This window comes from Vombatus ursinus, unplaced genomic scaffold (genome assembly GCF_900497805.2).
Source record: "Vombatus ursinus unplaced genomic scaffold, bare-nosed wombat genome assembly UNPS02014848.1, whole genome shotgun sequence".
NCBI lineage: Eukaryota > Metazoa > Chordata > Mammalia > Diprotodontia > Vombatidae > Vombatus > Vombatus ursinus.
In genome coordinates, this window is record NW_020954626.1 from 214,363 (window position 1) to 238,325 (window position 23,963).

The 23,963-nt window shown below is 35.1% G+C and overlaps 1 protein-coding gene across 2 annotated transcripts in view; it reads right to left on the minus strand.

Annotated features, from left to right (window-relative positions):
- Nucleotides 1-1,862: 1,862 nt before the first annotated feature.
- Nucleotides 1,863-23,963, minus strand: part of COPS2 (COP9 signalosome subunit 2) — a 51,435-nt gene continuing 29,334 nt past the window's right edge. Inside the window, exons 4-13 of one of the 2 annotated variants that reach the window (XM_027840862.1) lie at nt 22,487-22,612; nt 18,026-18,115; nt 17,842-17,919; nt 15,640-15,814; nt 14,604-14,782; nt 14,452-14,504; nt 5,391-5,488; nt 4,142-4,224; nt 3,366-3,424; nt 1,863-2,619 (exon numbers count right to left, since the gene is read on the minus strand). In XM_027840862.1, coding sequence (XP_027696663.1) covers nt 2,475-2,619; nt 3,366-3,424; nt 4,142-4,224; nt 5,391-5,488; nt 14,452-14,504; nt 14,604-14,782; nt 15,640-15,814; nt 17,842-17,919; nt 18,026-18,115; nt 22,487-22,612 — 1,086 coding nt within the window. In that variant the 3' untranslated portion in view covers nt 1,863-2,474. Of the gene's footprint in view, nt 2,620-3,365; nt 3,425-4,141; nt 4,225-5,390; nt 5,489-14,451; nt 14,505-14,603; nt 14,783-15,639; nt 15,815-17,841; nt 17,920-18,025; nt 18,137-22,486; nt 22,613-23,963 lie in introns of both variants that reach the window. The other variant, XM_027840861.1, reaches the window with a different exon arrangement.

Consider the following 23,963-nt stretch of genomic DNA (forward strand, 5'->3'; position numbering starts at 1 on the left):
TTAATTAGGTGTTCTAATATTGAAATAACGACATATAAATTAAAGATTTTAATGAAGAGACACATTTAGACTAATTCTCCAACCAAAGGCATGGATGGAAAGAAAGTTATACAGGGATGTTCCTTGAGAATTATATGGGATGTGAAAATATAGTTCCTTCCTTTAACGTAATAGTCTGTTGATGATTTTCTCCCCCATACAAAAAGGTGTACTACTGAACAAAAAGCTGGAAAAAGAAAACTGGGAGATTTGTTGTACTAACACTGGAAATCCTGAGACAAATCACTCTGAAATCTAATTCTATAACTAGTGAAGGGAAATTTTTGTTTACCATTGTTATCTTAATTGTGGGCAGGTTCCTTTACTTGTTTACCTTTCATTTGACAGCTATTATGTTTCGGGCAACAAAGGGTCTTCCAAATACTAATGATAAACACATTTCTTTTTTACATATTAAAAAAAAAACACCCCCATAATAAATAACACATTATTCTGTATAGGAAGGATACTGTATGTAAAAGAGGAGAAAATACACATAATATGATAAAATTATCTTCAACTCTTTTATTCCCTACCATAGACATGACTTTCATTTTTGGTTTTCTTCCAATGTTCTACAGTTTCCAACTTCCAACTGTTCATTCACACTGCTTTAACTTGATAGACATTGGTTATTGCCTTCCTAAATCTAGAGATGATCGAGCTAGAGTATAAATATATACCACAAATCTCCATAAAATGCTGACAAAACTGAATAAGCATGCCTTGTGTTTAAGTCCATGCTGGTACCGCTGATTATAAAATAGGATTTATCCACCAACAACACTTTGTTTTCACTCTGAAGGTTGTAAAGAGTTTTCCTGCCACTCACTTATAGTTAATGAGATGATATTCAAAGAAAAAATAAATTAATCATATTAACATTTTCTCTTGGTTCTGACTGTTCTACATGTAGAGTAATAAAGTTTTTTAACAAACATGCCAGACCTTGGCTATCCGAATGAGCATTCTTCCCTTTTAAAGTGGTCACCTTGTGAGGCAATATACTCATTCCAGCAATGCTGCCATTGCCGTACATGTTTGTAAATCCCCTTTGGAAACTGCTCCCGTGGTCTGTGACACATTCTTTGAAGACCTCAAAAATAGAAAATCTTTGCCCTGTGAGGATGGATTTAATTTCTGGCAATACTCTAAAGGCATCAGGAACAATGTCTGGTGAATTCAGCAGGTGATCAGCATATAGTCTGGGGGTAAAAATGAAGTGGGATTCAAAAGTATTTAGACTGATTTTAGTCTGTGGTTTAATTTGGTTTCAAAATCAGTTTTTAAGAGAGGGGTACCAAAAACATTCTGCACAGCTGCAGCATTATTAGAGTAAGTATCTTACTTCCCAAGGTGACAATTATAAAGTTCTGATATGGTTGTGATTTAAAAAAAAAAAATTACTTTGTATAGTTATAGCTTGTATTCTATCCCATGGCAATATATAGGATTTACTATAGAATTTAAAGCCTTTTAGCAATATTTGAAATTCAAGAGACAATAAGAAACATCCTGCCCATTATTTTTGGTAATTTTCTTTTCCAAATCTTATTCTACCAAGTTGGTGCTATCCAACTTGTGACTATTAAATATCTAGTTTTTGTTTCTCTTTATATTGTTAATAGACTACTTCAAAAGTAAAAAACAAAAACAAAAAAAAAAACAAACAAAAAAGCCAAACCTCAAAAGTAGGAAGTCAATTCATTTATCCCCAAACAGCTTATCATTAGTTGGAGATAAAATAATTTGAAATCTCTAAGATACAAAAACAAACAAAACAAAACTCAAATATAATAAAAAACACATCAAGAACCAAACTGTACAATTTCTGAGCTGCACTGTTTATTTTGCTGCTTGAAACCTAAGTGACAGTATGCCACTATCATTATGGGGTTTCGTCTAAACCTTTACTACACTGCAGGTACAGAAATATACGGACACATTTTTGGAGAATTGACATTTTGCAAAATGCAGCAAACATTTTTTAATTTATACATGAGAAAAGGAAGTGTTCAAAAGGGTATGCATTTCAAGTTATTGCAGGTTATTTCTGTGAGAGAATTTCTGCAGGTAAAACATGTTTAAATTTAACCAACAGTAACGTGTCAGTGTATTTAAAATCATGACAAAAATCTTCTCTCTGGTCATTAGTTGCCCGTGACAAATTACTATGATGTTGTATGTTTAGGGCAAGATGTCAATACAGCATAAATCCCGTGGCATTTTGGTTTTCTTCTGGAGATTAAAGCTGTTTTTCTTGGGATAAATGCAGCAGCAAAACACAAACCAGCTGATCAAAAAAGCACTTCTGCCATAACTCCAATAATTTTCAGGGCACATCAACCGACAGTAGTTTTGCCATTCCCAGTTCTTTTAAGGTTTACATCACTGCACTGTTGCCTTAAGTATGTCTTGTAAAAGCTTGTTCTCTGTTAAGCCAGTTTACTGACTACAGCTTGGTTGAGAGAATTTAGCTGGTTGGTCCATTTATCTAGTGCAGTATATCGGGCACCACCCCTCTTCTGATGATCCAGTTCAAGGAGCTGGTTGACTTGATCAATTCGGCCATGAATAGTGCTAGAAATAAATAAAAGACAATTTGTCTACAAAACACCCACTATGCATATGTCTGGAATGTTGTTTCAGAAAAAAGAATCAATTACCAAAGAACACAAAAGAAAAAACTGCTGTCTGTATAAACTTACAATATTCAAAAGTGTTGGGGTTCCTATGCTGTCTTACAAAAAAATTTAACTAGAAACCAGAATGTAGGCACATTTTCTCAAGTTGCTCCAAACGTAAGAAAAAAAGTCGTATCAGAGGCATGATCATCAACATGCTTAGATGTAACTAATTAATAAAGATTAAATGCCATGTAACAGAAATAATGCAGAAATTTGGTGGTTGAGGCACGCTATAATCGAATCTCCCTATGGTGATGCACATGTGTCTTACGCTTGACAGTTTGAAGAAGACTCAAATCACTCTCAAGCTGAAGTATGAGCTATATATTGATAAAAACAAAACAAACAAACAAAAAAAACCAAAAACTTCCCAAAGAAACAATTTACAATTTTTTCCAGAGTTCAAATGTCAAAAAAATTTACCTGTTATAAGCCATTTCTCTAATCTAACCTGGCTTTAATAACTCAAAATATATATGTATATATACACAAAAAGCCCACAGTTTTTATCAGAGGAAAAGCATATCCTTATAGCAGTTCTTTTAAGAAAACAAACAAAAAAAAAATTCACAACTATCTTTATCATTGAAAATTATGTATTTTAACAATTAAAAAGTATAAAAATGAAAAAGTACTTACTTATCCAATATGCATTGTACCAGCAAGCTCTCCACATCAGCTACATCTATGTTTAATTCCTAAGACAGAAGACTCATTATGTTTCCACTGATTAATTTCACTGCTTTTAGATATCATGCAAATTATGATATAGTTTTCATTTACCAGAACTTAACAGAAATAATTGCACACAGAAATGTCTGCGGAAGTTTTCACTGTGACCTCTAAAATACTTTTTAACATAAGCCTGACCAAAAAAAAAAAAATTAGCTTTGTGGTTTCTCTTTTAATTTACTGAATTCTAGATCTATGCATTAAAGGCCATTCTTTTTTTTTGTTCTTTTCCCCTTTGGCTAGGCAATAGGGTTAAGTGACTTGCCCAGGGTCACATAGCTAGTGTCAAGTGTCTGAGTCCGGATTTGAACTCAGGTCCTCCTAACTCCAGTGCTGGTGCTCTATTCACTGCACCTCTAAGCTGCCCCAAAAATTTAGCTTTGTAAAACTGTAAATATTTTACTTTTTCATTCCCAATAGTTTACTGTGTTTGAAGTTAATATTTCACCAATAATACATTTGTCAAGAAACCCAATTTTCTAGCATATTAATTTAAAAATTTTCTACATTAATAAGTTTATGCCAAGGAAACATTTCAGTACCATTTCATAGTAAATTCCCAATAAGATGTTATAGCTGTGATGATTAATGAATATAGGTTAGTCTTTCAAACTGAAGGTATGTATGCTACATTCAAAATTATAAACTATTAATAAGTGATAGATCCTGTTAGAGACAAGTACCTTAGAAATAAAAGGAATATGTATTCTTGTGTAAGGCTTAATTAATTTTATAAGCACTTGTGTTCTGATGTTTCGCAAAAGCTCTGGAAGAAAAGACAAAAGTTAAAAAAAAAATCAAAGTCAACATTAACTACAATAGGAAAAGGACAGATTGTAAATATATAAAGACAATGTACACTTTTGTTTCATGACAATAAACTACTTTTTCACCAATCTTCTCAAAAAAACCATTTCTTTAGTCTGAAAACTAAAAGCATATGTTAAAGTTTTTGTAAAAATATTTTGGTCCAATAGATACACATTTCTCAGATGTGAAAAATCATAATCCTTAAGGAGTCTCTGCTTAGATATGCTGTTTGTATTCACCTCCCAATTTTTTCCCCACATACCTCAAATTTTCATATATTTCCTCTCTTTCTATCCATTTGTACATATAATTTTTAAAAAATCAAAATAGGCTGTAAATTCCTTGAGGAAAGAGATTATCTTCTATTGTTTCTGTATCATCCACAGTCCTTAATACAGTTCTGAGTACACAGTAAGTACTTGCTAAATGCTCTTTAAATGAATGGAGTTAGAAAGAAAGAAGAGGAAAAGCAGAAAACTATCCATTATGGAACCAGCTCTGGGCTTCCTTAGAGGAGCTGAGTTATACATAGGCACCCTTATGAGAAACCTGCTACATAGGAAATTGCTCCTGTTGAGGGGCAAAAACCTAAAGCTATGTCCATAAAAGCGAAAAGCCCTATGTCCATGTACCAGCAAGTCCCACAACTATGTGGGACACTACTGCAATAACAGAAATGTCAGAAATTTAATTCACTCCATAGTATATTTGGCTTATGAGTCACAGCATATTTATCTAAGCATACCTTAGGTCAATTTGTACTGTTTTAGTTCCATTTTTAAGAGTGTATTCTAAAAATTAACTTTAATGCAATGATCAATAAGAACTATAAGCATCAAAATTGAAAAAGGGGTAATACTAAAGAGATCTTAAAGGAAATAAGATAGCAATGAATAGATGACAGCAATTATCCTTAGGCTGATAAAGCAGCTAATTCCTAAATGTTAAGGAATATCACGTTCTGTTTCATGTGGTAATAAATACAAGAAAAATAAGTAAATATTATATATCTTCTCCAGAAATACACCACATCATACCCTATATCCCAGAGATTTCAAAATAATGACTCTAGACTACCAAAGAAATGTAGGTCCAATTCATCAGTTTTCAGAGGGAACATACCTTCAATGTGCTCCCTTATGAAGGGATCGTCCATGATGTTGCTGTGATTTGTTTTCAGAATCTTCTCAAATTCAGTGATGTCATTATTCTGATAGGCACTAAAAGAAAAGGGGGGAGGGAGGGGGAAAGGCTGAATTCTGACCTTGTCAAATGTAAATAAACTATACACAAAAACAGAAAATCCAAAGATTTTGCCTGTCAATTCTGGTGTGCTAATACCTATGTTACTGAACTCTCTAACACATATAAGGGTAAAAAACTATTAGTATAATGGAAAAAACAACAATACTGAAACTGAAGACTGGAGAGCTGAGTTTGAACTCCTACTTTTCTGATATATAGCTGTATGACAGTAGGCAAATGATTTAATATCTCTGGGCCTCAGTTTCATTATCTATAAAATGAGGATGTAGAACTATGAGATGTATAAGGACTGAACATTCTATGGGCTACTAAACACATTCTCTGCCCACCTTTCTTCTTCCCAGACCTTCTTTAAGTAAAATAAGTTTTTCTTCCTTAATGCTTTGATTCTACTTATAGAAAGAACAATAAATGTTCTTTCCTTTTTGTTAGCTGCAAACTATTAAAATGGCCTTTGAAGACTTCAATTTATTTAGCCACAATCAAGAGTTGACTGTACTTAGTATTTAAGCACAATTCTTAAATTTGAAATGTTTCTAATTATGATTGTACTTTTATCTATTAATAGTCATCACTGAAGCAATTCAGGATATGTATATATTTATTATTACATAGGAGTTAAATCTCCTTTAAAAAGGATGCACCCTCTGTAAAAGTTAATCAGAAAGTTTTGTCTTGTTTTTAACCTTTTAGGAAATCATTAATAGCTACCCAGACCTTTCAAGTAAAACGTCTGATTCTCTTGTTCCTAATCATGAAGTTCCACTGAGATCTGAAAGATGGAACATTATAGTAGCAATCATAAATAATTGCTGCCAAATGGGACACACGTACAAAGCAGAGAGCAGTGATGGAGTCCCTTACTGCAGAGAGCCAAAGGCCTTTTACAGTCACAATTTACTGAAGTGTATGGTGTCTACTGTTGATACCAGTTCTGTGAGGCACTGTGTGAATCTTGCTAACGGTGCTGAGAAGGAAGAAGCCAACCTTCTGGATATGGCACCACTGTCTGCTTTATACATATGTCATATTCATCAGCCATTCTGCACGACCTCTGCTGTACTTCCATCTGTTGGATCGCAATGTAACTTCATTTTAGGGAAAGCAGATTCAAGTGCTTCAACGGGAATTTTTTCCCTGTAGTCTGCTGCCAACTGACTAGGAAGATAAAATTAGGAAGCATTACTTTCTTACCTATCCAAAATGCATCATTTGAAACTATTATTATGGGACAGAATAATTAAGGAGTAGAAAAGACAAATATACATTTTAATGAGGAAATGTTTTCTTACTATTTTTTTAAATCTTACGTAACATCATAAAGGCTTCCATAATGAACGTTACAAGTTATCATTAAAAAATTTGGTAGCTCTGTAGGTTCATTACAACCAAACAGATGGAAAACTTTATAGCTTTTACTTAAAACATTTAAAGATGTGATCAAAATCTATCATTAACCCCATCTATTTAGCCAAAGTAGGTTTTAAATTAAAATAGGAAAGGTCCTTACTGAAGTTTTCTCAAGAAGTTTAGACTGAACATAGACAGGATAAGCCCTCTCATATGGTAGTGCGGTAGGGTCAAAAGAACATTGGACTAGGAGTCAGATGCCTGCCCAAGCGCACTGGACTCTCATTGACAGTTTATAACCCTCCTAGCCTTTACTTGCTCGGTTTACATGATATTCATTTGTACTTAATCTATAAATGGTTTCAAAAACAAACAAACCCAAACGTTGTTGTTATTGTGTATATTGTTTTCTTGACTGTTTTAACTCACTCTTCATTAGTTCATATAGAGCTTTCCATGCTTCTCTGTATTCATCACACACATCATTTCTTACAGCATAGTAGTACTCTATTACATGTATGTACCACAATTTATTTAGCCATTCTCCAAGTGATGGACATCTACTTCGTTTCCAATTCTTACCCATCACAAAAAACACTGACATAAATATTTTGGTGTACATGAGAACTTTTTTCTTATCGATGGCTTTCTAGGGAGTAAAAGCTCAATAATGGAGTTTCTGGTTCAAAGGGTATGGACATTTTAGTCATTTTATTTGCTTAATTCCAAACTGCTGTCCAAAATAGTTGTGCCATTTCACAACTTCACCAACAATGTATTAATATGCCTCTCTTACCACAACCCTTCCAATACTGACTGTTGTAATTTTTGCCAATTTGTAGGTTATGCGGTGAAACCTCAGGTTTCTTTTGCTATACATTTTTCTTATTTGCAATTTGGAGCACTTTTTCATGTGTTTGTGAATACTTTACAGTATTGGAACTATTTGTTTATATCTTCTGATTAATTATCTACTGGGGAAACTATAAGTATTTATGTGCCATTTCATGAATATGTCACTAGACACCACAAATTCAATGGTGAATGCAGACAGCATTATGTAGTGGAAAGAGTTAAAACTTGGTGGTCAGGAGAGTCATGGATTCAGAATCTCTCTCTGACACTTAATAAGTAAGTGACCATGGACAAAGTCACTTAACACTTTTGAGTCTCAATAAAGCAGTGTGGTACCAGAGAAAGAGCACTGAACACTGGAACTGGAAAAATGGGTTAAAATCTCAGCTTCAATGCTGTCATTTTGGGCAAGTAACTTAACCTTTCTGAGATTCAGTTCTCCCAAATATAGGATGGAGGCAGTTGTAATAGATGATCACTGAGGTCCCTAAATAAAATAAAATTCTGATATTCTCCTTTTGTGAATGATGAAATGTAAGCTTTGAATACAGTCTACATATATTCTAGAGTCTAGACTTTGGGGAATTTAAGGACTGGGCTAGTTGAACTTTAAGATCTCTTCCCCCTCTTAAATTAGATGGTTCTTACTATAGTTCATTTCCATACGAAAGAACCACTATGTATCTAACTACCTTGTATTTGTTGTTTTTATTCTAGAATTCCCATTCCAGACTGAACAAACTTCTTTTCATTCTGGACCTCTTTCTCTTGTTCCTTCCAAGCATTCACTGAGACTTGGACCTGGACCCTCCCTATCAACATCCCATCCTCTCAAGTGCTTTTATTGTAGTGCCTTCAACTCCCATTGCCTCACCTCCCTTTTACCCACTAACCAATGGCCCTGGAGGGACAGTCAGAATAGTCCTTGCTCCACTGCTACTTCCAGACACTTCACTATCATCTCCTCATTGAAAATTCATTCAATTAAAAATTTCTACCCACTCCACATCATGGTAGCTGTTGTATCACTACTCTCCTCTCCCTATCCCCATTCTTCCTTTTTTTTTCTTTCTTTTCAGAGTTTGGCACCTAGTTCCCAATCTTCCTCTCCTTCCCAACTCCTGTTTTCATGCTAAGTTGACTTCAACATTCATAATAATGCTCCCTTAAAACTTCTTAACCCCCCAATTTCTCAATCTTCTTAAATCACATGACTTCATTGTATCTCAGCAATACATAGGGATGCTCTCATCCTGGGTCTCACCATTATCCATGCATTACACTTCTTTAAAAAGTTTCTCTAAAACTGACATTGCTCTTCTCATTCCATCTCTCCCTATACCTCATCCCTTCCAAACCTGTTCTTCAACTTCACTGAGACCTCTAATTCCAGCTCCCTCCCAGCTTTCTCAGGTCATTACCCTTATTGACTTTACTTTCCTCCCTCTCCAGTAGCAACCCTTTCGTTAGCCAATTTGATTCTACCCTGTCCTCTACTCTTAAATCTCTTGTGTCGTTTTCAATCATCACTCATCCCTTGCCGAAATTCAGCCCTGGATTACTCCAACCCTCAGGCCCTGCTCCCTACACTGTGTCCTACACCCTCTTATTCCATATATCCAATAAATAGCCAAATCTTGTTGTTTCTACCTTCACATCACCTCTGTATACGCTCCCTATTTTTCACTCATACAACCAGAATCCAAGCCCAGGCCCTTATTACCTCTGCCTAGTACTATGGCTGCCTCAAATCTCTCCCCACTCCAATCCATCCTCTAGTTGGTTGCCAAAATATAGGTCTGACAACATATGTCCCCTGATCAATGAACTCCAGTGGCTTCCTATTATTTCTAGTATCAAATATAAATTCCTATTTGAAATTTAAAGATCTTAATAAACTGACCCATTTCTAACTTTCTAGTTTTTTTTACACTTCACTTTTCTTCACACGTTCTATATCATCCAGCCTCACTGGCCTTTTACCATCTCTGTGCCTTTGTGTTGGATATTCCCCATTCACAGAATACTTTGGTTTCCTTGACTTCATTCAAGACTTATCTTAAAAGATACCTTCTGCAGGTCCTTCTTGGTCCCTCTAGCTGCTAATGCCTTCTATTTTCATATGTCCTTCCATCCACTCTGTATATACCTTTTAGTTATATAGGTATATATATACTGTCTCCCTCATCAGAATATCCACTCTGTGAGGGCTGGGACTATTTCCTCCCTTTCTGTAGCACAGTGCAGATACATAGTAAATGCTTAAATAATGCTTGCTGACTGACTCTCTGCATGACCTGATCAGCTCCCATGGATTTAATTATCATCTCTTATGTTGATGATTCACAGATCTATATAATCAGGCCCAGTAACTTCCCCCAGTTTCAGTCTCATATCACCAAGTACCAGAGGATTTCAAATTAAGTATCCTAGGGATTTCCTTACTATGCTGACTGGCATCACCATTCTTCCAGTCTACCAGGTCCATAAACAGTTGGGTGACTTTCCATATATTCAATCAGCTGCTGAATATTGCTATTTCTACCTCCATTACATCTTTTGTAGCCAAACCCTTCTCTCTACTTACACAGTCAACCCACTTGAGTTTAGGCCCTCATCACCTGCCTTGGATTAGCATAATGGCCCCTTAATTGTCTCCCCGCTTCAAATATTTCTCTACTTCAGGCCACCCAAAATGATTTTTCTTAAGTGTAGATCTATCCATTGTCACTCCCTAAAAACTCAATCAACCCAAGTGACTCCTTACTGCCTCTAGGATAATACATAAACTCCTTATGTTTAGCCTTTAAAATCCTTCATAATGTGGCCCCAACTTGTATATTATTCCAATCCTGTCCTCTGTGATTCAGCCAAAGAAGCCATCTCTCTCTTCTTAACAAAAACTCCCAACAATTCCTGTTTCAATTCCTTTGCACTGGTCGCCTTCCACACCTGAAATACATTCTGAACTCCTCTACCTCACTGAATGCCTCTACTCCTTAAAAATGCCACTCAAGAACCATCCCCTACTGAAGCTTTTTCTGATCCTCCCAACTGCTGGTGTCCCTCTGTCTAAATTGCCTTGTCTTTAACCTCTTTGTATAATGTGTATTTATTCTCTCTATTTGCTTATACAAGTGTTTCCTGTTTTCCCCACAGAATGTAAGCACCTTGAGGGTAAGGACTATTTCATTTTTTTGTGTGTCTAAATCCCCAGCATCTAGCATAGAGAAAGTACTTAAAAAAAAGTGTTTGTTGAATGATTTTAATATGCAGGTGAAAAAATTGCTTGAAAATATGGTTGAATATTAAGAAATAAGAGAAAACAAAGGCTTGGAGACTACTCAGAAGTCTAAATATTGAGGGTACTTCAAGAAAAGAGCCATTACTTATATATACTATGGATACATATTACATATGGACAATGGGTGCAACTTTAGAAGGGAGAGAAGCTGGACTTTATGTGGGAAATTTCAATAACCCCAGACACAAAAACCCATCATTTTCACACTATTTGCTGAATGCTTTGTGAAAAACTGGAAATGGCACTAAAGAAAACAAAACAAGGAAAATAGCTAGATCAGACCAAGTATACTGAGAGGAAATCAGTGCTGGAGATGATAATTTAAAAGGGGTCAAGGGCTGATTCAGTACAGTAACAAATGATTAGAAAAATATCACAGATTATCTTTCTATCGAAAACTAGCAATCAAGAGGATGTGAATAACTACTGACCCATTTACCTGCTTTTTCATCTCTATAAAATTCGTATGAGGATTTTCACTTATGAGAGTCTCCTTGATGAAAATATGAGATGGGAACAAGCAGACCACGTCTGCATAATCATACAATTTACTGAAAAGTACAGCAAATATAAGATCCCATTATGCTTACTGATTATAAAAATGCATTTGTTTTAGTACTGCAAAATGTGGCCTTAAGGACTCCTTTCTCAAGATGCCTCCCATGCACAAATTAATATCATATAAGATTTTTTGATAGCTAAAACAGCTGAGACAATTTTTTAAGAAAATAATATGGTGATCATCAATATCAAGAGAAGCATAAAATAGTAAGATGTTTGCTTCTATACTAGAAGGCATCTAGCAATATTAAGCATAGTGTCCAAATGGAGAAGAAATTCCTTACAAATGGCAAAATTCTTCAAATTTTCCTTTTTTGCAGATGGTATTCTTACTACATCAAGTCCCAGAATTCTAAAAAGAATGCTAGATTAAATTCACAACCATTCAAACAGGGAAAAAAAACAAGTGGAGGACTCCGAGTATCTGTTGCTGAGATTACAGCAACCTTGCTGAACCAGTTCACTGGCAGCATGTTCATTTGTAGGTAGGTAGCTGGTGGTGCAGTGCTAGACCTGGAGTCTGGAAGACTCATCTCTTGAAGTCCAAATCTGGCCTTAGACACTCACTAGTCCATGTGACCCTGGGCAAGCCATTTAACCTTGTTTGCCTCAGTCTCCTCATCTGTAAAATGAGCTGGAGGGGAGGCTAGGTGAAGCGGTGGATAGAGCTCTGGTCTTAGAGTCAGGAGAACCTGAGTTCAAATCCAACTTAAGACACTTGACGCTCACCACCTGTGTGACCCTGGGCAAGCCACTTAACCGTGACTGCCTGACCAAAAAGCAAAAACAAAACAAAACGAGCTGGAGAACGATGTGGTAAAACACTCCAGGCTCTTTGTCAAGAAAAGCCTAAATGGAAATATGAAGAGTTGGGCATGACGGATATGACTTAACAACAGCAATAACATGCACATATGTGTGCATGTACGTAAGCATGCATGCAAGTATGTATGTATGTATATCTATATCTCTTGAATAGACGCTGCAGAAAGACAATGACCCTGGAACAGAATGAACAGGAGAAAGAGGGTGAGATGGACAGATTCTATATGGGGAAAATTCTCAGTGCTTTTAATGATCCTAAGCTGCTCTCTGAAATAAAGATGGATTTTTTTCAAAATCTGTTTTCAAATCCCTAAAGAGATACACTAATTATTTAGTAAAGAGTAAGGAATAACTGGATGGCTAGCCTGACTAACGCACTGGTAATCAGGAGAGATTAAAAAACCTAGAAAAGTCTCTCAGAAAGTTGAGTATATTCTCTATGAGGGTCTCTGTGGAGGGATCTTGAAAAAAAAAAAAAACAAAAAACAAAACAAAAAACAAAACAAAAACAAAACAAAAGAGGTTGTGATCTGCACTGGTGGAAGGAGTCCCCACATCTATGAGATCAGAGATGCACTAAATCAAATATATTACCTCTTAATTTTTCATATTGTCTCAAGTTCTTCCATTAACTGATTGATTTATCACAGGAAAGCCTTAAAGCCTGTTATGCACAATCTAGGATATCAGACCTTGGGAAACCAAAGTGTTCCCCCTTTATCTCTAAGGTAGTTACTTAAAAACTTTGGTGCTCTTTGGACTGGCCTCCATAGGCAACATTCATTCCTCTCACCAGAGGCACCATCCCTATCTTCATGGCATCTGCACTGAAGCTCAGGAGACTCTGGGTAGGGGTAGGGGAGATTAGAAAATGAAGGGAAGGAATTCAGCCTTTGGGCCATCTTCTGCCTAATGAATCTTTGTCATTTTCATCTAGGTGAAGCTTTCCTTTCTCTTTCTCATTTGGTCTTGTCTTTTCCCCAATTATTTTGTTTTGAATTGCTTTAGTCAAGGTAGCAACCTTCAAGTAATTTCTGAGCTTCTTAACCTCATTGAATTACAAATAAAGACAACTAAATTTAAATAACAATCAAGGGAAAAATTAATCTACAAATCTTATAAGATTTCTCTTTCCTACTAGTCATCATGCTGGATAAGGCTATTTGGAAAAAAAAGAAAAAGCTAAAAAGCACGGAATTACAATAGTGAGCATGTCAGTGCACATAAACATATGTTTATGACACAGAAAGAGAAATGATTGCACAAAGAGATAATAAGAATGCCAAGTTTTCAAGGCAGACCTTTAATAAATACTTTTGGAAAAAAGATTAAGTAGTTCCTACAGTTCCAGGCTAACTATTCATAACTGTTCATCTTGTCATAGGGTTACAAATATACCAGTGTCACAAACAAATGCCCCTAAGTGCAACCCTGCTCATTTTCTAATTAAGCTCAGTTTGATGAACTCAATCTAGGGGAAACAAGAGGAAAATTGAATTTAAGGAGAAAAAAGGAAAGAAATACCCGAGTAAGAGGTATGCTGGCTTTCCTCTCCATATGGACAGCTAGATGGTCTTTTAATTTAAAACTTTTATCAACCTTGGTTAAGGATAAATTACATTCCACTGTGCTTTAATTTTGTGGATGGGCAAAGACAAGAGAAAGATGGAATAAAGTGGAAAAGAAATTCCTTTCTTCAGCACAAATTGTATTGGGGGGACATACTACACTTAATTCATCACTCAACAAGCAATATACACATTAAGGCTAATAAAGCAGATATTTATCTCAGAGAATATTATAACTAAGACCTATCATGATTACTGATTTCTAAAAGAAAAAAAGCCTCAAGTATTTTAATACTACTGTTTTGGCATATTTAAGATTAAACAAACTGTAAAACCGTGATTATCACAAAAGAGAAGAATTTTAGAATCAAGATTCTATTTTTAAAAGTGCTCTACTTAAATTCTTAACTTGCTGTTTTAAGTAAATTTCCTCAATTCAGATGCAAAATCTTACCTTACTAAATTCGTCATCGCTAGAATCTCTGGATCATTTTTATACGGCTTTGCCTAAATATAATAAAAATACATACAGTTATAAAGAAAGTGATAGTAATTTATTTTATAAGAACATGGCAAAAGACAACAGATACTATAGTATAAACATACCTCCTGAGAGTCAAATGGATTTATTCCCGATTTCATTAGCATGTTTGCTAAGACCAAATATTTTAAGCAAGTGGTTCGTCTGGGACTCCCTGATTCATCATAATTCTTGAATGCTTCAAAAAAATCAGTGTGAGCCTTCTCAAATTCACCTTCTCTTAAGTGCATTTTACCACCACATTCTGTGAAGGATAGAAAAAGAGAATGTGCTGAATATATACTCACAAGAGTGAATACTGTCTCACATTCACAGGGAATACATGGTAGTGGCATGCTGTAGGTCATTTAATTCAATATGCTGAATAATGTTCTCAGTGTGTTCATTTTTATTAAAAAGTAAAACAGATCTCTTCCTTAGCCAATTGACAAGAGGAAACCATCAACTTGCCATCTTTGCCTACTCACCTGTAGCTTAAATAGAAAGGAGTTTTCTTTGAATTATCAATTTCTCACATATTCAGTTTGTGGTAATGGCATGAACTTTACAGGATAAAAAAAGTAATTTAAAATTCATTTTGAAACCAAACATTTTACTGACCATGAATTATTATGCACATACAGTATGATGTTGTTTGGTTGTTTCAGTTGTGTCAGAATCTCTGTGACCCAACCTGGGGTTTTCTTTGCAAAGATAATGGAGTGGTTGTCATTTTCTTTTCTTTATATACAATATACTGACAATATATTTACCGAAAGTAAAATAATTTATCAGTTATATATAATAATATTTTTACAGCACTTACTGCGTATAAGGCATTGTTACCAGTGTTTTACAATTATCTCATTTGATAACCACAAGAACCTTGGGAGTGCTATTATTTCCCTCATTTTCCAAATAAGGAAACCAAGGCAAAAGAGGTTAAATTACTTGGCCAGGTTCAGACACCTAGGAAGTGTCTGAGGCTGGATTTGAACTAAGGTCTCTTCTAACTCCAGGTCTGGCACTCTGGTCAGCTAGTCTGCTAGCTGCCTATTTGTTACGTTAAATGTTTTGATAGTTTTTCTTTCTGTTTCCTTCAAAAGACCCTTTCCTACTTACCTCTAATGACACCCATGATCAGTGGATGGGGGATGGCTGATTTGATGTGCAGTGACTGTTCATACAATGCTTTAAGTTTTTTGTTATTTTTCTGTGCTGTATACATTTGAATTTCTAACGCATAAATTTCCAATAATTGTGTACCCTTTTTAAGGTCATCTTCTCCATCATCCGTCTAGGAAAGAGAACATTTTTAGTGTCAAACTTAATTAAAAAAAAAAAAAGCCAAAAAACCATACATGTATAGTTTCCAACTTGAGAATTATGTATCAAATGTTTATCTTTAAGTCTGTCATTTGAAGCTCAAAACTTATTTCCTTTCAGAACCTGTTTAGGTGAATTTAGCTCCCCAGGCTAGATCACAAAAGCCTCTTTTAGCCCATAATTCAGCCAAAATACAGTACATTACTATCTATGGATTAAATAAGAATTTGTAAACTAGGCATGGAACATAACCCTCCATTTATAACACTGCATTAGAAAAAAATGCACTGCAAATTCCAATTTAGAATGTGATGATTCAGAAAACATACTATTTTATACTTTTTACTGCCACTGGTCATGTGTAAAGAAGGGAACCCGTGCAATTGTCAGCTTCTAGTCACCTGCCAAGAAGGGACTCCTCTACTATAGCTGCAAAGGATTTCCTTGGCCAACATCAAGAACTAAATGTAGGGAAAGAATGTTTAGGTTGTGCATTTGTATCTTGAGGCTATATTTTCCCAAAATAATGGACATGAAATACATCACAAAACAATACCAAACACTAGAATGGTATTTACAATGCACAAAAGACTTGCTCTTGTTTTTATGTCTTGAAATAAAATTTCACCAGACGTGCTTTTTTACAAGACTTTATTTTGCAGCTTTCGTCCCCTATAAGTATTCAACAAGACACTAACTGTAAGCAGATCTATACGCTTCCCTCTACTCTGAAGAACTCTCTAAGTCTATGATGGCTTCTCTACTATTTCCATTTCACTTTGATGTTGGAACATATATCCTTTCTGATGAAGGCCAGACTAAAATTTACCATGAAAAACACTGAATAGCCAAGAAGTAAATTAAATAATTTTTGTGACATTATGAAAAATTGTGAAAAAAGGTAGATGGTGGGCTTACCATGTGGTCTAACTGCCTTTACTTTTAAGAGAGAAGAGCTACCCACTCTTTTTTTTCTCCTAATAAGTTTTCCCTCTTCTTGTTATAGAAGATAATGCTGATATTATTAAAATAGGAGAATACTAGAAGTCTCTAGAAGAGCTTCTGAAATGTGTAATAAGGTATCTTTAATAAGAACTCTAACCTAACAAACACTTGCCATAGCACTAAGAGGGACAGATGAGAAAAATTTTCAAGTTCTGAAACAGATTTTACTCTCAATTGGAACTTGTATTCTTGCCTTAACAAATTAAAGGAAAAAAAACACAACAGGTGCCCAACCTAGTGTACAACTTATACGTTTAATTTACAAATTATTTCTGCTTTTTAAAAATATATTTTATTGATGCTTTTTAATACCACTGTTATTTGCCTCTGACTCTCCTTCCCTTGGTCTGAAATAGAACTCTCTGTGACAATTGGTACAGTTAAGCAAAATAAAATCCACACAACGTCTATGTCTGGCATGCTTTATCATCAGTCCTCAGAATTTATCTCTTCACTGTGTGAGGTTTGGCTACTTTAACTATGCACTAATTTACTGCCCTATTACAAAATAATAAGACAAATTCTCCTTTTAATTAGAAGGTTCCTAAATTCAGATGCATGGTTAAGGTGGATTAAGATAGGAATACTAGGATATAATGGAGATGTGTATGACTTCTGCCTTATGCAATCTCTCAGAACTAAATTCCAAATACTCATCTCTAAGTAGTTTCATTTGGAGTTACATTTATCTGAGATTAAATAAGCATTAATATTATGTAGACAATTAAAACTAACAATTTATAACTCAACTTTTAAGTACACTGTTTTTTGGTGACCTATAAGAAACTATGGTATAGATTTGATCTTCCCTTTGTTTCCAAGGTGGGAGCTCTTATTTTTAAAACTTCTACTTCTTTTAAGAAACTTAGCAACAAAAAATATTTTTCACCTGTCATTATTTTTGTTCTGGAAAATGAAGTTATTTCTTGTGCTTATTAAAATTTTTATAAATATATATTTGTATATATGGAAAGAGAAAATGATGGATGCTACCTGGCATGACTGATGCAACTGGCGCAAAATTTTTTGAAGCTTTCCATATTCTTCTCGTTCTAGATATAATTTTCCAAGCTGTAAGAAAGCAAAGTCTTTAAAACCATTTAATTTGTAAATTTTGAAATGAGAGGTTTGCATCTTTAGGATATACAATGCCAAAACAATTAACTTTAAATATTACCTTTGTGTTTGTCTTAAACCACAGCCTATCATTCTTAGCGTCTTTCAGAGCTTCCAGTGTTGTTTCATAGAATTCCTGCAGTAAATCCATCTGACATAAAAAATCAGAATTCTATAATTGTAAACAGCAAATTTATACCTGTTAATAAAGTTAATCTGAACAAACTAAAAGTGCATGTTTGAATTTTAATACACAAAAGATACAGTATTCCGTATCTTATTGAATGTCTGCTTACATAGAGTAAAAACTAATGAAATTTATGTGGAAGCAGCCTCTCACTTATGACTGCATTATATTTCATGACCTAGTTTCATTAAAGTGGGCTGCCTACAATTTGAAAAGTATTTATCAATCATGAAAGATACTTAAGTCTCTCGGACAATCCCTAAAAAGCTTATTTCACCTTCAATGCAGCTAAACTACAGAACTAAGAGGTTAAGTACTATGGGTTTTATTCCATTAGTAACATTCACCCTCTATCCCAATTACATATATTTTACTTGCCAGGGAAAAGGTAAGAAAAATGAGATAGCCATCATATATAAAAATACTTCAATGACAGAGGGAATGAAAGAAGTAATATGGCAGTAGAGCTACAGAGAGCTCTCTACTGAATGGAGGAGTAGGACCACTGGCAATGGGGCAGGGATAGTCTGTTAAATTAACAATTTGATTGATTCCCTTCCCCTTCCCCCCAAAAGAGACTGGTTGTTTTCATGTCAGAAGAAAGCTTTATGGCTATTGCATATGTTCCTGCATTTGATATCTACTCAGATTTGAGTCATTAAGATTAAGAAGTCAGTGGTGGTAGAAAGGTTTGAAATGCTACTAAAACGTATTATGTAGTATATGCCTTCTACCAACAACAGCACCACAAACCAAAATGTAACAATGCACATAGTGAGTAAACACACATTTTTCTCACCTTTCAAAGTCAATTACTTTCTCTATCCCAAAAGGAGTATATAAAGATTTATTGTAACACAACATAATTAAGAGAGTAAACTATAAAATTTAAGGCTATTTTGCTTAGCCAAAAAAAAAAAAAGCCTTACTAACCTGAAATTGTAACAAGAACTAAACATCAAAATCCAAACTCTGACAGAATGTCACATTTGGAAGGTACTTGAGAGGCCTACTCAAACCTCAACAAGAATCCCCTCAGCATTCCCAACAAGGTGATTCAAACTCTCCTTAAAGACCTCTAATAAGGAGGAACCTCCTCTTTCCAAAGACAACCCACTCTACTTTTCAAAAATTTTGTCAGCAATGTCTCCTTACATCAAATCTTTGTATGTCCATTTGCAAGTCTACCCCTTGGTTCTAGTTCTGACCTCTAGGGCAAAGCAGAAATGATTCTAATCCCTCTTTAACACGACTGCTCTCCAAATAACTGAACAGTGATATCATGTCTCACTTAAACTGTTGCATTTCTAAGCTTAACATTTTCTTATTCCCAATTCCCTCAATTCATCTTCATATGCAGCAGGGTCTCAAGGCTACTCACCATCTTGATCACCATTTTCTAAACTCATTCCAATTTTAAAAGAGCATCCAAAACTGAACATAATACTCCAGATGTTGTCTGATAGAAAAGAGTACAGCGTGACTATCACTCCCCTCATTCTGGATGTTATTACATTAGCTTTTCTGGCAGTTAGGTAGTACTGTTCACTCATTATGAATGTATAGTACACCAAAGTGCTCAGATCTCTCTCAAATGCAAATTTGATAGCAAAATTGATTTTCTGAAGCAACTGACCTTTCCAGACCTCAGTTTTCTTAACTGTAAAATGAGTGGTTTAAACTAAATGACTTCTATAGTTCCTTCCAGCTCTATGGTTTTACATTAACCTCTATTATCAATTGTTCTTGCCTATCTAGATCTTTTTAGAGCCTTATTCTGAAATTCAATGTGTTAGTTATCCCGTCTGGCTGTATCACCTGGAAATTTTACAAACAAACCATCTATATCTATCATATCAATGGAAATGTTAAACAGCACAGGACCAAGGGCAAGTCTCTGGGAAATTCTATTTAAGATTTCTCTCCAAGTTGATACCAACCCATGAATGACTATTCTTTAATTGCAGTCATTCTACCAGTTCTACATCCACACAATTTTACTTGTCTAGCACAAGTCTGGTCAGTTTCATTAAACCACAGCCTATCATTCTCAGCGTCTTTCAGAGCTTCCAGTGTTGTTTCACAGACTTCCTGCAGTAAATCCATCTGACATAAAAAATCACTCCATGTTGTCCACAAGAACACCATGACAACATTCCTTTGACCTAACAGTCAAAAAGGAAATGAAGTTAGTCTGTCACGACCTGTTCTTGATGAAATTCTGCCAGTTCATGATGATTTCTACTTCTTTTTTAAGATGTTAAACTATCTCAACATTCTAAAAGTATAGCTGGGAATTGAAATCAAGCTGATAGGGCTTATCTTTGCAAACAACACTCTTCACTTTTGAAAACTGTGAATACATTTTATCTTCTCCAGTCCTGCAAAAACCAGTGATAATGGCTTAGTATTTGTCAATTTTCTGGCCCCTGAGAGATGGCTCATCTGGGTCAAATGACTTGAATTCATCAAAGGAACTTAGGTGCTCTTTTACTATCTACCTACTTATCTTGGATTTTGTCTCTATATTATCCATTTTTATTTCATCTTTTCTAGCAAAAAGAGCATTATTTTGGGCAGAGAAAAGAGAAGTCCTGACTTCTTTCATCTACTACCACTGTGCCATTCAGCCAAAATAATGGTTCTATCCCTTTCTTTGATCCCCTTTCCTCTAATACTTTTTTTCTCAATCCTTGTTTCCCTTATTTATTTATTTTTACTAGGCAATGGGGTTAAGTGACTTGCCCAGGGTCACACAGCTAGTGACTGTCAAGTGTCTGAGGCCACATTTGAACTCAAGTCTTCCTGAATCCAGGGCCAGTGCTCTATCCACTGCACCATCTAGCTGCCCCATTTCCCTTATTAGTCATTATCAGACTCAGCATATTCTGAGGTTCAGAATTACTGATTTGACCCTTACAAGGCCATTCCCTAATTTGTGTTTATATTTTGTTATTTAACCTTGCTTCCATCTTCTGCATGTCTTTTGCCTGGTGAATTTCCTTTGTAACTACACTGTTCTACTTAAACAGTCCTTTCTTTTCTTTCTTAATAGAATTATTTTTGGGGAAGCTAGGTGGTACAGTGGATAGAGCACCGGCCCTGATGCCAGGAGGACCTGAGTTCAAATCCAGCCTCAGACACCTAACACTTCCTAGCTGTGTGACTCTGGGCAGGTCACTTAACCCCAATTGCCTTACCAAAAGAAAAAAAAAAAAGAATTATTTTCTATGTCAAATCTTTTGTATACACAAACTTCTTTGCATTCACATACTCAATTCCTAGTCTGGGTTGTTTGTCACCTCCTGTCTAGACTATGGCAACAACATTCTTACTGGATTCTCTACTTCCTTTCTCTTCTCTAATCTAGCCTTCACAAAACTGTCAAATTGATATTCCTAAAACATAGATCTGACAAAGTAATTTCTCAAAAATCACTGGTGGCTATTTTCTGTAAGCTAAATTATAAAATCTCTTCTTCCACAATCTGGTCTCAATCTACTTTTGAGTTTTATTTTATATTGCTCACTCCATGTATTTCCTTTTCTATTTAGAACTACCTGTTCTCTACACCTAACATTCTACCTCCCACATATGCATTGATCCCCAAGACTGAAATGAACTTCCCTTTTCACCTCTATCACTGGAAACCTATGTTCCTTTAAAGCCTGGCTCAGATGTTAACCTCCTACACAAGAACTCGCATTATTTCCCCTCAGATATTAGTTAGGTCATGGACAGTCAAACACAACCGAAACTACTGAAGAACTACAAAAATTGCTCTCCATATATACCACACTCTAGCTAAATTTGACTCTTCTTTCCTCTGTACACTACCTGTGCCTTCTCTTTTCCCTACCTTTGTTAAAGTTACTGTTCTCTAGAACAGAAAAGCCCTTAAAAACTCATCTACAATGCCACTCTTCCAAGATGCTTTCTGCCCAAAGGATGGCATTCTCCTACTGGCCTTCACGAAGCACTCTGCTTTCACCTTTCGAATTATTGCTGTGTATTATATCCTTGTATTTATTCACTTTTTATTTTGTATATAATTACATGTTTTGCATTTGATATCCCTCTACTAGATTGACTGATATCCCTCTACTAGACTATAAATTCTGAGGGTTGTGTCCTATTTGATCCTTGTACCTCCCAGAGAGCCTAACACAATGCCCTTGCACACAAATGATGCTTAAAAAATGTTTGTGGAATTTAATTAATGAATATAATTGTTCAGTGATGTCTCTAGGTTTAGATTTTTTTAAAAATGTACAAAGTCCACTGGAAACAACGGACATGTAAGTGAGTACCAAGATGGAAAAAACTGAAGCTAACCTGTTTGGAAGTAGAGATATAATCAAGAATAGAGTTAATAGACTTTTCAGAATAATTCCTTGTGACTGCACTCCGAATGTAGGTCAATAGTTGTTTATATCTATTCATCATTTCTGGATAGTTTGTCTGTGAAGAAAAAAGACATGAGATCTTGTTTAAAAATACTTTGAATAATCTTATTAAATGCATTTTACTGATTAAAACACACAGTTCAAGTAATTATATAATTAAAAGTCATAAACATTTTAGAGAAATGCACAATGTGTTAGGAATATTATAAAAGATTAAATAACATACTTAGGTCGCTAAATCCAAATCAGTGAAACTAGGTTCTAAAATAAAAATGGTGGTGAAAATTTGACAGCATTCTAAATCTTAGATTCTATTCTTTAAAACTTTTATATTTCTACTATGATAACAGGCACACATAATACAAAAAGAACCTTCAAAATTCAAAGCAATGGTCAAGCTTAAAAGTTTGGAACAAAGGTTCCAAATTAATGCCTCTCACAATACTTTGTAGAACACCAATTTCTTATAATTATCAGGGAGATTTCAACACTATATAATTCACAAGGGAAAGAAGTTCTTCATTACACATTGATAATAGTTTTTACCTACAAACTTACCACCCTCATGAAAACCACAAAGTAGAAGAAACTGAAGGGTCCTTGAACCTCAAACATTTGTTTCAATGCCCTAAAAAGTTTTAGTTTTAATCCTACTTGGTGCTTATTTGTTAACAGCTGATTAATCTTCAGGCAGTATACCACCCAGAACTATTTGTACTGTATTTCGTGGCTCTGAAAAGCAGCATGGCACAATGTAGAGAGAGCTGGCCTCAGTCAGAAAAACCTGGCTTCAAGTCCTGCCTCTAATGCATGCTGGTTATATGACCTTGGCTAAGTCACAACTTCTCAATGCTCTGAGCAACTCTCTAGGACTATACACTGCAGATATTGTGCCAACCTGCATTGGTGAAGAGAGTTTCTTTATCTGGGGTTCAAAGGTCTAGTCCCCACATGACTCTTCAAGAATTAAATGTCTTCAATATTTAAAGAAATTAATCTTCAGGTTTTTGGTGAGTTTTGGGCAGGTAGATCTTTTAAGCAAAGGGGAAATCTTCCCTGAACCCCTCAAGTTATACAATACAGGACAACTTATGAAGTTAGTTCTTGTCATCTAGCCTCATTTTCCCTTTGTACTTCTAGGACTCTATTTTTCCTGGGTTCTAACTTACACATCTCATCTAAGGGCAGGTATATAAACAGCTATTATGCCTTCTGTCCTCCCAAAAATGCAAAGTTCATTTAAGGATTACCCATTCTAAAGATCTTTGAATGATAAATTTCTTTATAGTCAGTTAAACTGAATCAATATAAAATTTCTGAAAATAAATGCCATCAAATATTCTTTTAATCAGAAACGAGAGATTAACTAACAATATTAACTCCCCTGACTTCTCTTTCAAAAAGGT